The 17,400-nt window shown below is 40.4% G+C and overlaps 2 protein-coding genes across 2 annotated transcripts in view; one reads left to right on the forward strand and one right to left on the reverse strand.

Annotated features, from left to right (window-relative positions):
* LOC107570455 (transcriptional regulator Erg-like) overlaps positions 1 to 3,921 on the forward strand; it is a 14,431-nt gene extending 10,510 nt beyond the window's left edge. The window contains exons 4-10 of the mRNA XM_016256688.1: positions 747 to 836; positions 967 to 1,095; positions 1,170 to 1,226; positions 1,370 to 1,417; positions 2,882 to 3,142; positions 3,348 to 3,524; positions 3,890 to 3,921. Of these exons, the coding sequence (XP_016112174.1) occupies positions 747 to 836; positions 967 to 1,095; positions 1,170 to 1,226; positions 1,370 to 1,417; positions 2,882 to 3,142; positions 3,348 to 3,524; positions 3,890 to 3,921 (794 nt within the window). The remainder of the gene's footprint in view (positions 1 to 746; positions 837 to 966; positions 1,096 to 1,169; positions 1,227 to 1,369; positions 1,418 to 2,881; positions 3,143 to 3,347; positions 3,525 to 3,889) is intronic.
* Positions 3,922 to 5,078: 1,157 nt separating this feature from the next.
* Positions 5,079 to 9,871, reverse strand: kcnj15 (potassium inwardly rectifying channel subfamily J member 15). Its single transcript, XM_016256689.1, has 2 exons — positions 9,824 to 9,871; positions 5,079 to 6,090 (listed from the first exon to the last, which is right to left on the reverse strand). The coding sequence occupies exon 2, from the start codon at positions 6,087 to 6,089 to the stop codon at positions 5,079 to 5,081; it is 1,011 nt and encodes a 336-aa protein (XP_016112175.1). The 5' UTR covers position 6,090; positions 9,824 to 9,871.
* Between the last annotated feature and the right edge of the window lie 7,529 nt (positions 9,872 to 17,400).

A 17,400-nucleotide genomic window follows, 5' to 3' on the forward strand; every position in this document is an offset into this window, starting at 1 on the left:
CACACACACACACTCACTCACACGCACACACACACTCACTCACACGCACACACACACTCATACTCTCTCACACACACACACACACACTCACTCACACGCGCACACACACACACACACTCATACTCTCTCACACACATGCACTCACACACACACTCACTCACACGCACACACACACACTCATACTCTCTCACACACACACACACACACTCACTCACACGCACACACACACACACACACTCACACTCTCTCACACACACACACACACTCTCATACACTCATACTCTCTCACACACACACTCACACACACACACACACACACACACAGCATGCAGCTTTCTGACTTCATCTGTTTCTCTCTCTGTCACAGGATGTTTGTTGAGTTGTTTGATTCTCTTTATTTTTCACGTGTCATGAATGTTTTGTTTCTCAGCTCCACTTCCTCACTTGACTTCAGATGATGTTGACAAAGCCTTGCAAAACTCCCCGCGGTTAATGCATGCTCGCATACTCTCTCACACACACACACACACACTCACTCACACGCACACACACACACACACACTCATACTCTCTCACACACACACACACACTCTCATACACTCATACTCTCTCACACACACACTCACACACACACACACACACACACACAGCATGCAGCTTTCTGACTTCATCTGTTTCTCTCTCTGTCACAGGATGTTTGTTGAGTTGTTTGATTCTCTTTATTTTTCACGTGTCATGAATGTTTTGTTTCTCAGCTCCACTTCCTCACTTGACTTCAGATGATGTTGACAAAGCCTTGCAAAACTCCCCGCGGTTAATGCATGCTCGTAATACAGGTAAGCAGCCCTGTAGCCCCGCCCCTGACCCCGCCCACACTGCTCTCACACACGCATGTGCTCTCCTGCATGTGCTGCTGATGCTGAAAGTGTCAGACGCAGACGTCGCTCACACTGATCTGTGTCTCAGGAGGAGCCAGCTTCATCTTCCCAAACACCTCCGTCTTCCCTCCAGACGCCAGCAGAGGACCCAGCCGAGCAGACGTGAGTTTCGACGCCAGGCGCTCTGGATGGACTCAGCCGGCGTCTGCAGCTAAAGGTTGGTCGGATGCGCGTGTGATAGCCTTACACGGCTCATGCTTCACGCTTAACCCGAATTTCTGTGTTCATTAGTTTCTCAGAGTTCTGCTGCCATCATGACCAAAACCGAAGAGCAGAGAGCTCAGTTAGGTGAGAGGATCATGGGAACGGCACACACACTTAGAGTGACTGAGGGATCATATCATGTCCTGATTTTAATCAAATAAAGCATAAATCAGCTGAAGTGCATCACTAGGATGGTCTCTGATGTTTGCTTGTCGTCTTCTCTGTAGATCCATATCAGATTTTAGGGCCGACATGCAGCAGGCTGGCGAATCCAGGTGGGAGTCAAAGATGTAAATTTATTTGTTATTTGTTTTGCATTATAGTTGCATTTCTTAGATTAGAGCTGGACGATAATGTAGTTACATTTTGTTACAATATAAACAGTCTAGCAGGTGAGATACAGTGTATAGTATATATTGTTTTACGTGAGTGTACTGTATGTATGCAAATAAAGTTGGATATACTTATATATTCAAATTTATATAAACAGTTGTTTGATAAATAGGGGTGCCAAGCAATTACATTTTTATGTGATGTGCCAATTACTTAATCACACATCAATTTGGGCTGAGAAATGACCCCCCAAAAGATCATTTATTCATTATTGTGTTAAATGAAATGATACTGTAATTATGAAACTAAAAGCTCCGGTAGGTGGCAGCAAGTGACTGTCATTGAATCATTCATTTAACTGATTTGTTCATAACTGCTGATTCATTCAGAAATGACTCCTAAAGAATCGCTCAATTCGTTCAAAAACGTGGATTCATTCAGTAAGGAATCACCGCTGTGTGTTGCTCACAGACGGTCAACAGTTCTGCTGTGGCTTTGATTTGCAAAACTGAGCAAAAACAGACAATGTTGACAGATATGTGTCTGAAATATAACACAATATTAACTTCTTGTTTAGCAAACGGTTGGATAAATCAATATCATCATATTTGCATATGACGGACAGGTCTGAACGGGGCGCTGCATTTTAACACTTTATTTGTGACCCTGGACCACAAAATTGGTCATAAGGGCCAATGTTTTCTGAATAAATAAGCTTTGCATTGATGTATGGTTTGTTAGGATAGGACAATATTTGGCCGAGTGTGTGTGTGTGTGTGTGCGGATTTTTGTGACAAATGAGGACATAAATGTGTATAATGGCAAAGGTATAACACAGGTATTACAAGGAGAAGGTGACTTTTCAGGACATTACCCCATGTCCCCACTTTTCAAAACGCTTATAAATCACACAGAATGGAGTGTATTGAAAATCTGAAATAGCAGAAAGTCTCCTGTGAGGGGTAGGTTTAGGGGTAGGGTTGGTGTAGGGCAATAGAATATACGGTCTGTACAGTATAAAAGTGTGTGTGTGTGTGTGTGAGTGTGTGAGTGAGAGAGAGTGTGAGTGTGTGTGTGTGTGTGAGTGTGTGAGTGAGAGAGAGAGAGAGAGAGAGTGTGAGTGTGTGAGTGAGTGAAATTAAGTTTTGATAAATTTACGGTAGGACATTTACTAAATATCTTCATGGAACATGATCTTTACTTAATATCCTAATGATTTTTGGCATAAAAGAGAAATGTATAATTGTGACCCATACAATGTATTGTTGGCTATTGCTACAAATATCCCCCAGCGACTTAACACTGCTTTTGTGCTGCAGGACCACATTTGTTCCATAATTAATCGCACCAAGTTAAAGCATTAAATGGCCAGCCCTAGTGATGATCTAGATGATTGTGTGTTTCAGGTTCGGGTCAGATCCAGCTGTGGCAGTTCCTCCTGGAGCTTCTCTCCAACAGCTCCAACTCGTCCTGCATCACGTGGGAAGGAACCAACGGCGAGTTCAAGATGACGGATCCGGACGAGGTGGCGCGGCGCTGGGGCGAGAGGAAGAGCAAGCCCAACATGAACTACGACAAGCTGAGCCGAGCCCTGCGCTACTACTATGACAAGAACATCATGACCAAAGTGCACGGCAAGCGCTACGCCTACAAGTTCGACTTCTTACTTAATATCCTAATGATTTTTGGCATAAAAGAGAAATGTATAATTGTGACCCATACAATGTATTGTTGGCTATTGCTACAAATATCCCCCAGCGACTTAACACTGCTTTTGTGCTGCAGGACCACATTTGTTCCATAATTAATCGCACCAAGTTAAAGCATTAAATGGCCAGCCCTAGTGATGATCTAGATGATTGTGTGTTTCAGGTTCGGGTCAGATCCAGCTGTGGCAGTTCCTCCTGGAGCTTCTCTCCAACAGCTCCAACTCGTCCTGCATCACGTGGGAAGGAACCAACGGCGAGTTCAAGATGACGGATCCGGACGAGGTGGCGCGGCGCTGGGGCGAGAGGAAGAGCAAGCCCAACATGAACTACGACAAGATGAGCCGAGCCATGCGCTACTACTACGACAAGAACATCATGACCAACACACACACACACTCTCACACACACACACACACACTCTCTCTCTTGCTCTCTCTCACACACACACTCACAAACTCACTCGCACACACACACACACACTCAAACACACTCACAAATTCACACACACACACACACACTCAAACACACACTCATACACAAACGCACGCACTCATATGCACACACACACACTCATACACACACACACTCATAAACTCACACACACACATTCAAACAAACTCTCTCACACACTGTTGTCATCTGAGCGTCTCTGTTGCCACAACAGTCTTGAACTCTACAATAATTTTAAGACAATGTATCTTTCAGAGTTTGTTGGATTTAAAACACAAATACTATAAACGTGTCATATTTATTTCGGGAGAAACATGGATCAAATAGTTTTCCTAAAATAATTGTGAAACGTGTGAAATGGATTGAAACATACAAAAAAAAACCCGGAAACAGAAAATATGAACTGTGAATTGATTGGATGGTGAAAGTGAATAAGAGCAATGGATGATGGAGAAAGTCACTATATTCATATTATACTTTAAATAATGTTACTGATTAATCATTCCCAATAATACCATAACATGATGAAATAAGTATATAGAGCAATTTTGATTCGAAGTGTATACTACAGTTCAGACGTTTTTAAAAGAAGTCTCTTCTGCTCAACAAGGCTGCATTTATTTGATCAAAAATACAGTAAAAAGAGTGAAATATTACTACAATTTAAAACAGCTGTTTTCTATGTGAAGAGACAGTAAAATGTAATTGTTTCCTGTGATCAAAGCTGAATTTGTTTGTGTAAACCATGATACACTACCTGAAAAAGGTTTGGGGCCGGTAAGATTTAAAGGGATAGTTTACCCAAAAATGAAAATTCTGTCATTAACTACTCACCCTCGTGTCGTTGCAAACCCGTAAGACCTTCATTCATCTTCTGAACACAAATGAAGATATTTTTGATGAAATCCGAGAGCTCTCTGACCCTGCATAGACAGCAAGGGAACCGAAACGTTCTAAATGACAGAATTTCATTTTTGGGTGAACTAGCCCTTTAAATACAATGAAGAAATTAATACTTTTATTAATCAAGGACGCATTAAATTGATCAAAAGTGACAGTTTAGACATTTATAATGTCACAAAATATTTCTATATCAAATAAATGCTGTTCTTTTGAACTTTCTGTTCATCTGTGAATCCTGAAAAATAAAATGCATCACGGTTTACACAAAAATAAAAAAATATATTGATCACAGCAATCAATTACTTTAAAATGCCGTCACTGATGATGAATCATTCTCAACAAGACCAGGATCATGAATTAAGTAAATCAGGTCGTTTTGATCTGAAGTGTTTTGACTGTTGGATGCTGCTGTATTCCACAGAAGCAGCCAACGCTCCACGTTTCCAGATCAGATCCGCCTCTTCCAGAATGATTTAGGGTGTTTTTCCAGCTCATTTTGAAGCTGGTTTTCCAGCACATTCTTGACACTCATCTGATCTCTTCATTCCCGTCTGTACTCCTCCTCCAGCTGGAGCTTCTCCGTGTTGTTGTGGATCATCGGCGGCTCGCTGCAGGCCTGCAGCTTGTCGAAGAAGCTGAAGTCTGCGGCCAGCTTCCCGCCAGTCGTGTCGGACAGCACAGGCTTGAACTCATAACCCCACAGGATCTCCTGCGGCAGGTAAGACGTGCGGCTCTGGCAGGTGGCGGCTGTGGACTCCATGGTGCCATTGAGGGTCACCAGCAGCTCGAAGTCTTGTTTGGGCAGGTTCTCGGCCGTGAGGCTCCTGAGCGGGCTTCGCTCGTCCAGCACGTGATAGAAGGTGAGCGGCAGCAGCAGGAACGGACACTCGCCGCTGGAGTCCAGCTGGAAGTCCACGCTGCTCTGATGGACGAGGGTCTTCTCGCCTTCTTGCGTGACGTTGGTCGACAGCAGTTTCCCCGAGAGCTGACACTGAATCAGGAGGCTGTTCCTCATGTTGGCCACGCGCACCATCAGACACCAGCTCCCGCCGTGCTTGCACACCACCGCCGACCGGCTGAACTTGATGCTTCCTGCGCGCTTCTTGGGTCTCGCCAGCTTGGCCAGAAACGCACCGGTCACAAAGATCTCAGCCAAACCCGTGATGACCAGCTGCAGCACCAGAGTCACGATAGCCAGAGGACACTCCTCGGAGATGTGCCGGAAGCCGTAGCCGATGGTGGTCTGGGTCTCCAGCGAGAACAGGTAGGCGCCAGTCAGCGTGTCCACGTTCATCACGCAGGGCGTGTGATTGGACGATGGGTCGGCGTGGAAGTCGCCGTTCCTCAGGCCGATGAGGTAGAAGACGACTCCGAACACGAACCACGTGGTGACGAAGGTGGAGGTGAACAGCGTGATCTTATAACGCCACTTCATGTCCACCACTGTGGTCCAGATGTCGTGCAGGAAGAGCTTGACCATCCCTTCCACGTTATCGATCTTCACGTTACTGCGGCCATCTTTAGACATCACACGCCGCACATTATCCGTCATGCTGCAGGAAGAGAAGAGACGTGAAAATCATCCTTCACCATCTCAACTGCAACAGTCAGGGTTTCTGTGGGTCTTAAAAAGTCTTAATTCGCCCTTCCACAAATGACGGCATTAAAAAGGTCTTAAATCAGAGCAGAAAGTCTTAAATTCATAAAGTCGTGGCATTAAATGTTGCATGAACTGCAGAAAATTAATCTCTTCCTCAGTATTTGTGTACAGTGGCCCAGTAGTGCACAACACAACGAAATCGCAACAGCACAACGAAATTAGCACAACACAACGGAAAAAAGTCGCAACACAGCGGAAACAACAAACAAGCCACAACACAATGAAATCGTCGCAGCACAATGGAAATACTCCCGCTCCCTTTCTTGGCCACTATAGAGGATGCATTAAAACTAAGGACTCTATACCAGAGGCAGTGGTCTAGCGAAATTCACATTTTGGGCATTTTAGTACCAATTATTTTAAAACCATTAGCCAAGTCATTTATATGGCTATGCAAATTTAAAATGTCTTTTAAAAATCCTGGTGCAGTAAAACCTCTTCAAAATTAGTAATATTTTTAGACCATTAACTCTAGTATGAAGCCCAAATTTTAGCTTTAAAGCATTTACGTGGCGGCGAGAAACGGCGTTATGAAATTAATTCAACAGTAATAATATGTGCAAGTTCAAGAGTCCATAAAATCATCAGTATGGTATAGTAAATTGTTCAAAATTAAGGTTTTGTTAGTCCATTACCTCTATATAAAGCTTGCATGTTAGTTATCTTTATAGAAGGCTATATGCAGTGTAAGTAGCATATTTTAGATGCTGTTTACACTAATTGACAATAGAACGTATTTTATGGATACACTGTTTACACTAAGTGACAATTAGTGTTAAATTCAGTTAACGGACATTGGTGAGCGTAATTAGTGTAAATAGCCTATATGTCAAAAAAGCTGGTTAGTTGCACTTAATGTAAACACTCCGTTTTTGAAATGGCACCATGATATGGGGTGATATATAATGTACTGTCCCATAGAAACTTATACTGGATATCAAAATTTGGATATTCATTAGCCCCTGCATTAAATCCCACGGCTCATTCAACAGTAACTTAAAAAAAAGCAGCGCCATATTTATTAAAGAGGTGCTCATGCGGTAAAAAGTAGAAAATATATATGTTTGTGTGCATAGGACCATTTCTGTTGTGTTGTGCTAATTTCGCTGTGTTGCGACTTTTTTCCGTTGTGCTGTGGCTTGTTTCCGTATCCGAGATTGCGCTGTGTTGTGCACTACTGGGCCACCGTATTTGTGTCTTGTTATCCAGTACAAATGTCTAAGCATCCTTAAGTCAAGAATCATTTACTGAAGATGCAAAATGAAGATAAGAAGTCTTGTTTTCTGAGAAACGTTACAAAATGAAGTGAGTTTATGATTAAAACAAGAATAAATATCTGTCAGTAGGGAAAATTAAACTTTAAATTAAGTTGATTTTTCTGAGCAGATTCATAGATATTTGTTCTTGTTTTAATCATAAACTTAATTTGTTTTGATCAATTTCTCAGAAAACAAGACTTTTCAAGACATGCCATTTTGCATCCCCAGTAAATGTGTCTTGATTTAAGAATCTTTAGATGTTTAGAAAACAATACAAAATGCCATATCGGCCTTCGATACTGTAGATCATAATATTTTGGTATCTCCATGTTGGAATTCGTGGGACTGCTCTTAAATGGTTTAAGTCGTTTCAAGCAGATAGAAGTTTTGCGGTTAAACTGGGAGAATATATGTCAACACCAGCTCCACTAAAGTGCGGAGTCCCTCAAGGGTCTATTTTCGCCCCCCTTGTATTCTCACTGTACTTACTCTCTTTAGGAGCTATAATTAGGAAACACAATATTTCGTTTAATTGGTATGCCGATGATACGCAGATTTATCTTCCTCTTCAAAAAGACTGTGGGTCTGGTATGAGTTTGCTTTTGAACTGCCTAACTGACATAAAGGACTGGATGGCGTTTAATTTTTTTAAATTCAATGAAAATAAAACTGAGATTATGCTTTTTGGTCCAGTTAGTAATCAAACTACCATAAATTCTATCCTTGGCTCCCTGGCTAAGCATAACCAAGCAGTGGTGAAAAATCTAGGTGTACTATTTAACTATTTAAATAAATTCAGTGGTAAAATCTTGCTTTTTTTAATTTGAGACTTTTTGCAAAGATGAAGTTCACAGTTCAAAATGCGGCTGCAAGATTGTTGACAGGCACCGAAAGCATGATCTTATTGCTCTTATCCTGTCCTCTCTCAAATGGTGGCTGGTAATAAACTCTTATTGTTTGTTTTCAAATCTCTGAATGGGCTCACACCAAAATACCTGTGAATATCAGTGAACCGGCATTCCTCTGTTAGGCCCCTGAGATCATCGGACCAGCTTCTATTAGCGGTTCCCAGATCTAGATGAAAACTTAGAGGAGATTGTGCTTTCTCGGTTGCTCTCCCCAAACTTTGGAACTGTTACTCTCATGTTTCAGATCCGCCCAGACCATCTCTAGTTTAAAATCTTTATTAAAAGCTTATTTATTAACTAGGGCTTTTAATTCTCCAGGCGATTAATTCTTAGGTGTGTTCTTGTTTCATGTTGTGTTTGTTTTATGCTCATGCACATCTTTTATTATTTTATTTTATTGTGATGTACAGCACTTTGGGCAACCTTGGTTGTATTGATATGTGCTTTATAAATAATAAATACAAATACATATGGCAAAAAATATATATTTTTTCAAATATATTTTTTGTACATTTCAAAATTTAAAAAAATGGACAACTATATTTTTTGCCCTCCATATTTTTCAATCCAAGAAAATACATCCATATGTCACAAACGTTATTTGTGGTCTATAACAGATCTGAACATATAACACATTTGAATTAAAATAACTAATTAATAAAGCCTAAATGTAGGCTACTGTAACTTTGGAAATGTATTTTCTTGCCCTTGTATTTTATATAAGTTCTTTTGCAGTGTGATCAGAAGGTAGAGTAAAATTAGTTTTCATATTCTAGTGGTTGAGAGCAAAGCTATTCAAACCTTAAGATTTTTTATTATTATTAAAATGTAATGAAAATCAGCTGAAAGTTGTATTTTTAAACTTTGAAGTGTTGCTTATAAATAGCATTCACATTTAGACATATTGATGCATTGTGTTCCATTCAATATATTCCTTACATTTTCTTTACTTGGTCTTAAATGTCTTTAAAAAGTCTTACATTTACCTTCATAAACCCTGCCTAACACTCTGATCAAGCGCTCGAGTAACCAATCAAACTAGACAAACAAACAAACATGGTGCTAGCAACGCCAAGGTCATGGTTTCGATTCCTCGGGGAAGCAAGATCTGATCAAATACACTTTGAATCCAATTTAGATAAAAGCATCTAACGATTGTGTAAATGTAAAATAAATGAGATCTGCATCAGCTTCATCCGGCTGCATGTCACAGAATTCGATCGCTGTTCTCCTTCAGGTCCTCCTCACCACATTCTGAGACTCTTTTCAGACCGGGGTTCAACTCTCTGTTCTGTTGTTGCTGTTAGTCGAGTTAATCAACAGTCCTTCAGAGTTGTAGATTTACAGAGCAGCTCAAGTTCATACAGCAGATACATAAATGCAGAAGTGCCTTTGATCTCTTATAAGATGCAGGGAGAGTTTCTTTCTGCTCTTTTAGTCTCAGGTGTGAAGCTCTTACCTGTAATCTGAAGCTGTGGACGAATGCCTCGCTGCTCTGTTGTCCTTGCGTTTGTGTACGAATGATATTGAGGAGAGTTAATGAGACTCTAAAGAAGGAAATTACAGTGAAACACTGCACCAGTAGAGCCGGTTCTCTCACGGACTCCTCCTCCTGCTCGTTACAGTCCGTGATGCTGGTCAGTGAGGTGTTTCTGTCGTTTCTGACTGTTATGAGTCCAAACACGCTGATGTTCTGCGTCTGCGGCCCTTAAACACACTGATCCTGCAGTTTATCTGCCTGTGAACTAAAGAAACACATCAGCACATGCTTACACTCATTCATTATTTTATTATTTATTTTATTTAACAGATGAAGATCAGTGTTGAATGATGTCAGTGAGGCAATATGACATAATGAATAATCAATGTTTCTACCTCCAGTAGCTCAGAGTAACAGCAGGAATGAGCCAGTATCTGATGCTCATTGTCCACTGTTTCCACATTTTCATGCTTGCACAGTAGTCAAATAAGTACAGATCTACTATATATACAGTTTGATTAACCTTTGCTTCATTAGTCATGTTCCTGCATCAGTTCAAAATCACACTGCATGCAGTTATCGACACCTTATACGTGAAGAATACTGGAAATGAGGCTGTGAGGGACTGACTTAGTCTTTACAATGGCACGCACCGTATAAAGGTCCTAGCTTACATAATTTGCAAAACTTTCAAAGCAGTTTTCTGCAGTTTTGAAAGTTTTTGTCAGAAGCACGTTTTGTCAGCTGAACAATCAGTGTGTTGTAAAACAACAGTACAATCCATCGAACCCGCTGTACTTCAGTCCTTCACAGCCTCGCTTTCGTTCCTGTCAGAAATGACAAATCAGTGCAGAGATCGTCACTGGTTCATCTTTGTGTGACCCAATAAAACCTGGTGGAGTTCTGATCTGGTTCTGGCACCGATCGCTGGGATCTGCTGAAAACATCAACAACAACAGAAACCATCACAGAACTCCTATTACAAACATAACAAACCATCAAAAGTTAACCATTACAGAATGGTTTCCAGTAGCACTAGGTTCGCAGAATTGAACTACTTGTAAACTGTTGCACGGGTTATTTTTCCAGCGGTTTAAGGGTTTGACCTACTGCATAAATTCTGATCCTTCATGAAAACCTCATGAGACTGTTTATGATTACCACTAGTGATTTTCTAGTAGAAATTGTGTATGGTGCATAGCAGTGTCTGTAAACAGTGTGTGTATTTTAGGTAAGGGATGTTTTGATGTGTGTTTAGGGTCATTGCGCTTGTTCTGTTATGCAGACCTGGCAACCCTGTGTTTTAATATTCCATCAGGATTTAGTGGTTTTAACATACCACCAGTAGAAGACAACCAATTACCAGAGACCCACAGGCACCATTACAGTTTAACAAGGGTTTCTTTTTTTCACCAGGGTAATGACCGATCAAAACTCCACTTGTGGAGATTTTCACTGGTTCGTCTTTACACGCACCCTCATAATGCGATTATAATGGGATTTTGGCAATATTGCCATTAAACTTTACTTCATGTAAACGCAATACTTTGATCAAAATAATGTGAATATCGCAGCAAGCATGATCGTATTAAAATATGTGGCATATGCCGGTGAACAGGCAATGCACAGGAATGTCAACGCCTTAATCGCATTATTACAGCTCTGAGCACAACTTCACGAATGAACTCTTGTGACATTAATCTGAAGCAGTCCTGGTTCTGCTGGGCTGCTAGAGGTGTTCAGCACCCGCAGGTGAAGCTGTGATAATAGCATTGGCAAAGCTCCAGTGCGTTACCTTCAAAGGTTTCTATTTACAATGTGTTTTTGCAGCGTTGAGGAATGCAGCCAATCACAGACTTACCTGTTGAGTTCTTGAACGCAGTGGCCAATCAGAGGAGTTTAAGTCAGAATCCACTCACCGCTCACGTGATAAATAGAAACCTTTGACGCACCTGAGGAGGGCGCTCTTGCTTTCAAACTCTCACGGAGTTCTTCGTGAAGTTGTGTATAGCATACCCGGCATCCAACACATTTACTTTGGTGCCACGTTCCATTTATACTAAGGCACAATGTTGAGGAAAGTTGCGTTTAAAAGTAATGCATTACAATATTGCGTTACTCCATTAAAAAAAAGTTACTAATTGTGTTACTTAGTTGCTTTTTAAGGAAAATAATGTGTTACGTTACTTTTGCGTTACTTATCTGGACTTCTGATGAATTCACTGATACACTGAGTGACCATTTCTGCTGATTACAGCTTTACGCCAGTAGGTGGTGACAAATGAATGAGCACAACTTCACGAATGAACTCTTGTGACATTAATCTGAAGCAGTCCTGGTTCTGCTGGGCTGCTAGAGGTGTTCAGCACCCGCAGGTGAAGCTGTGATAATAGCATTGGCAAAGCTCCAGTGCGTTACCTTCAAAGGTTTCTATTTACAATGTGTTTTTGCAGCGTTGAGGAATGCAGCCAATCACAGACTTACCTGTTGAGTTCTTGAACGCAGTGGCCAATCAGAGGAGTTTAAGTCAGAATCCACTCACCGCTCACGTGATAAATAGAAACCTTTGACGCACCTGAGGAGGGCGCTCTTGCTTTCAAACTCTCACGGAGTTCTTCATGAAGTTGTGTATAGCATACCCGGCATCCAACACATTTACTTTGGTGCCACGTTCCATTTATACTAAGGCACAATGTTGAGGAAAGTTGCGTTTAAAAGTAATGCATTACAATATTGCGTTACTCCATTAAAAAAAAGTTACTAATTGTGTTACTTAGTTGCTTTTTAAGGAAAATAATGTGTTACGTTACTTTTGCGTTACTTATCTGGACTTCTGATGAATTCACTGATACACTGAGTGACCATTTCTGCTGATTACAGCTTTACGCCAGTAGGTGGTGACAAATGAATGTCTTTTATGTTTTTGAGTGAGTTATTGAATCATTTAATCATTTTAGGCCTTCAGTTTGACAGTGCAGACGCGACAGGATTAAACTAAATTTATTTGCTCAAGACTCATTTTTATTGATTTTATTAACTATTTTCAAAATGCATCCCTTTTTTATTTGAACACAGTTTTAGACATTATGCTTTCAGTGTTTAAGTTTGGATTAATATATGTATCTACATAATTACAAACATTAATGTGTACCTTAAAACATTAGATAACTTTATGGACAACATTGCAGACACTAGAATTAATTTTCCCACAAATATAATCACTAGATGTCTGGAGAGCTCCTCTGGCTGATCAGTGTGTGCAGCGCCGCAGGAAGTCAAACACACTCTCTGATCACGGTTTGCTATTAACCTTATACTTAGCAGCCAAACAGGAATGATTAATGAATACTTGTAATGGTATTTTTATGCTCAGACTGACAGAAGCAAATGCAGTGTGTGTGTGTGTCGCCTGTAGATGGCAGAAGAGCATTAATGGAGTCGGTCAGTTCGAGTGAAACAGCTTGATTCTGTGATCTGTTCACACTCATCTCAGCATCAGCATCCGCTCATCCTCTGATCATGGCCCTTCAGTTGTAGAAACAGTCACTAAAGCTGTGAATGAGAGAATATAGTATTTCACCCTTTATAGTATTAGGAGCCTCCATCTGCTATAATATAAGGAATATTTGTGATTTATGTATTCTCTGTGCTTTACTGTGATGGCATATTTTTTTTAAGCTGGGGAAGTCTGAGATCTGTATTGTTTTTAGTACAATGAATGGTTTTTAGTTTACGTCACAGCTGGGATTTTCAAGAGAGGGATGTTCTTAATCTGAAGCATTTGATTGGGTGATTATTTGGCTCCGCCCCTCAGTACATCATGAGTCATCATCAGTATTTTCAGCTGGATTTCCTGGAAGAAAATCGTCTGTCTGTTGTATTAAGTTTATTTGTCGACCTTTATCAGTACAGTAGCACATATCCAGAAGACTCGCGTGTTGAAGTAGATGTTGTTTAGCGGAGGAATATCTGGTTAACAGTCTGATCTGCTCCTGAGTTTGCAGTGACACATTAACAGTAAGTAGTTAGTGAGTTACTCTCAGTAATGTGCACTTAAGCGGCGTTTAACCTCCGGTTACTCCAGCGGGAATCTTCCTGTAATTAATGTGTCGTGTTGCTGTGTATGGAAGCCTGTTTTATCTCTCTGACTTTTTTTCTCAGAATTGCATGATATAAACTCACAGTTATAAAGTCAGTATTGTGTGATATAAACTCTGTAATTGTGACTATTTTTCCCAGAATTGTGAGATATAAAGTCCAGTTCTGAGAGGTGAAAAAAAAGATTTGCAAATGCCTTTTTAAAAATGTTTTATTCAGTGGCAGAAACGGGCTTTCATAGCTGTAGATGAAAGAGCCCACGTGACCCTGATGCAGGCAAACATGACCCCGGGCCCCTGGAGAACATCAATTAATGCTGTAATTATCCAGAGGCCACAGACGGGTCACGGACAGAAACAAAGCATTTCAGTTCCTGTACATTTATGATGTATCTGGAAAATGTTTGCTTCACTGTGTTTTAAAGCAGTAATACACTACTAGTGAAAAAATTGTGGTCAGTAAGATATATTTTATAGAAATTAATACTTTTATTCATCAAGGATGCACTAAATCGATCAAAAGGGAGAGTAAAGACATTTATTATGCTTCAAATGATTTCTATTTCAAATAAATGCTGTTCTTTTGAACTTTCTATTCATCTGTGGATCCTGAAAAATAAAATGTGTGTACGTGGTGTTCCCAATATTATGAGGTCCAAATGTCTCCACAAGGACAGTAATACCAGTAAATTCTGACCTTGTTGGGACATTTTTTTGGTCCTCATGAGGAAACAAGCTAATAAATCCCACAGAATGAAGTGTTTTGAGAATCTAACATGCCTGTAGTTTTCTGTGAGGGGCAGGTGTAGGTGTAGGGTTAGAGTAAGGGGATAGAAAATACAGTTTTTATTGTATTTATATACATTTATGACCGTTATGCAGTAAAAAAACAAACAAACAAACAGATGAACGTGATCGCTGGGCTGATCCAGAAAACATTTATTTGCATTGAATAGATCTGTGTATAGTTGTGCATGTTTGTGATGAGAGACGGGTTGTGGATTGTGTTCTGGGCAGGAAGAGAGCAGATCTCACAGCAGCAACTTCCTGTAGAGCAGCCGCCCGCTCAGCCAGAGCTCAGGACTCACGCTTCAGCTCCCATCATCCACCGGCCTCCGCTGAAATATCACTGGCATTGTGTGCAGTAAGTCTGTTCAATCAGCAGATATGTGTGTGTGTGTGTGTGAGAGTGTGTGTGTGTGTGTGTGTGAGCGGGTCTGTTCTTGTCCACTGTCGTTCAGGCGTGTGAAGCAGCAGCAGGAGGATCTTCTCCTGTGGTTTTGTGAAAAATGAAAAGGCGTCTTGTTAACTGGTGTTTTAAAGCAGCAGATGCGTCACTCCAGCACGGACACATCACGTGTGCTCAGCTTCAGCTGTATATATATATATATATATGTGTGTGTGTGTAGGTGTGTGTGTGTGAGAGAGAAACATACACACAAAGTTTGTAGATTTGTTAATATTTTCTGCTCACCAAGGCTTCATTTATTTGATCAATTTTCAATTGAACAATTATTTTAAAAATACAGTAAAAACAGTGAGATATTATTACAATTTAAAATAGCTGTTTTCTATATGAATCTCTGTTAAACAGTAATGTATTTCTGTGATGCGCAGCTGTATTTTCAGCATCATTCCTCCAGTCTTCAGTGTCACATGATCTTCAGAAATCAGTATAATATGCTGATCTGCTGCTCCAGAAACATTTCTGATTATTATCAATGTTGAACACAGTCGTGCTGCACAATATTTTTGTGGAAACTGTGATGCATTTTATTTTTCAGGATTCACAGATGAATAGAAAGTTCAAAAGAACAGCATTTATATGAAATAGAAATATTTTGTCACATTATAAATGTCTTTACTGTCACTTTTGAATAATTTAATGCATCTTTGAGTAAAATATTCATTTCAGTTTTGACTGGTATTGTGTGTGTTTGTGTTTGTCATATCACAGCACACTCTCTATCTATACAATAAAGTCAATTAAACTCTAATCAATATTTCACATAGGGGTAATTATTTAATTGGCAGGTAGTCGTGTGATAACGTACGGTTTCGACAGTCTTCTGCATTTGTATTTGCTGTTTTATCAGCAAACTGGCAAGAAAATTCTAAAAGTTTCCGAGATTTCAGAGGTTTCAGCTGAAACCTTCAGTGTTCAGAGTTGTAAACGACTCTCAGTCTGCTTTAGGAGATTTTATAGCTTCCAGAAATGCAGATTTTCATGCCAGATCAATCAAAATGACTAAATAATGAAAGTATGGAAGCCAAAGATTCATAATGTTCCCACCCTGAGATCATCAGTTCTCAAAACACAGGGATGTTTCAGTGAAGATGTTGGATATGATGACAGTAAATCCACAGAATGAAGTTAATCAGTGCTGAATATGCAGTGAGGTCTGGAGGTTCAAGTACATGAGTGAGACAATCACACCCAACACGTACTGCTGCTTTAACACTGAGTGTGTGTGTGTGTGTGTGTGTGCAGCCTTTGATCTGCTCTGATACACTCAAACACACTTCCCACAGCGTGTCACAGCAGAGGTCATGTGCTGTCTGCCGCTCACTGCCTCTCATCCGCACGCACGAGTGTGTGTGTGTGTGTGTGTGTGTGTGTGTATGTTTTCAGGTTTGTGTGAGGGCCATTTTTGTCAATACAGTGAAACCTGTAGAACAGTGTCTTGTGAGGATGTTTGAAGAGATGCGCACTGTTTGAAATCAGTCAAATCATGTTCTGCTTTAATAATGTCAACAGGTTTGTATGCTGCTTAAAGGAATAGTTCACCCAAAAATTAATACTTGCTGAAAATGTGCCATCCGAGATCAGGATGAGTTTGTTTCTTCATCAGGTTTGTAGAAATGTAGCACTGCATCAGTGTCTCAGCAATGGATGCTCTGCAGTGAATGGGTGCCGTCAGAACGAGAGCTGATAAAAGCATCACAATAATCCACAAGTAATCCACAGCACTCCAGTCCATCAGTTAACATCTGGAGAAGACAAAAGCTGAAACACATCCAGCATTAAGACGTTTTTAACTCAAATATGAGTCCATAATAACGCTTCCTCCAGTGAAAAAGTGCATCTGCTGTTGTCTCTCACATCAAAATCCAGCCACATATGTGTTTAGAGCTGTTTAAACGCTGCTTGATCTGTGCAGATTTCTCTCCTGATTCACACCAGAACACTGACTCACTGGAGGAAGCGCTATTGTGGATTATGGACTCTATGTATTTTAGTTAAAAAGTGTCTTGTTGATCACTTCTTGAAAACGAACGACAGCAATTGTATGGAAAATTCTGGTAGCAAGTCGTCAGTGTACTGAACAGGTCGTTGTCACAGAAGCACAGCAGCGGACCAGTGCACAAAAACACAGTTTGCATCGTCAAGGTGTAGCTACTGAATTTGGTCTTCTAATGTGTTAATGCATTCAGCCACATTAAAGTCAGCATGAAACG

This window comes from Sinocyclocheilus grahami, unplaced genomic scaffold (genome assembly GCF_001515645.1).
Source record: "Sinocyclocheilus grahami isolate Dianchi unplaced genomic scaffold, SAMN03320097.WGS_v1.1 scaffold1461.1, whole genome shotgun sequence".
Classification (NCBI taxonomy): domain Eukaryota; kingdom Metazoa; phylum Chordata; class Actinopteri; order Cypriniformes; family Cyprinidae; genus Sinocyclocheilus; species Sinocyclocheilus grahami.

Coding starts and splice junctions, on each gene's coding strand:
- kcnj15 (XM_016256689.1), bottom strand. CDS start 6,089: ATGACGGATAATGTGCGGCGTGTGATGTCTAAAGATGGCCGCAGTAAC.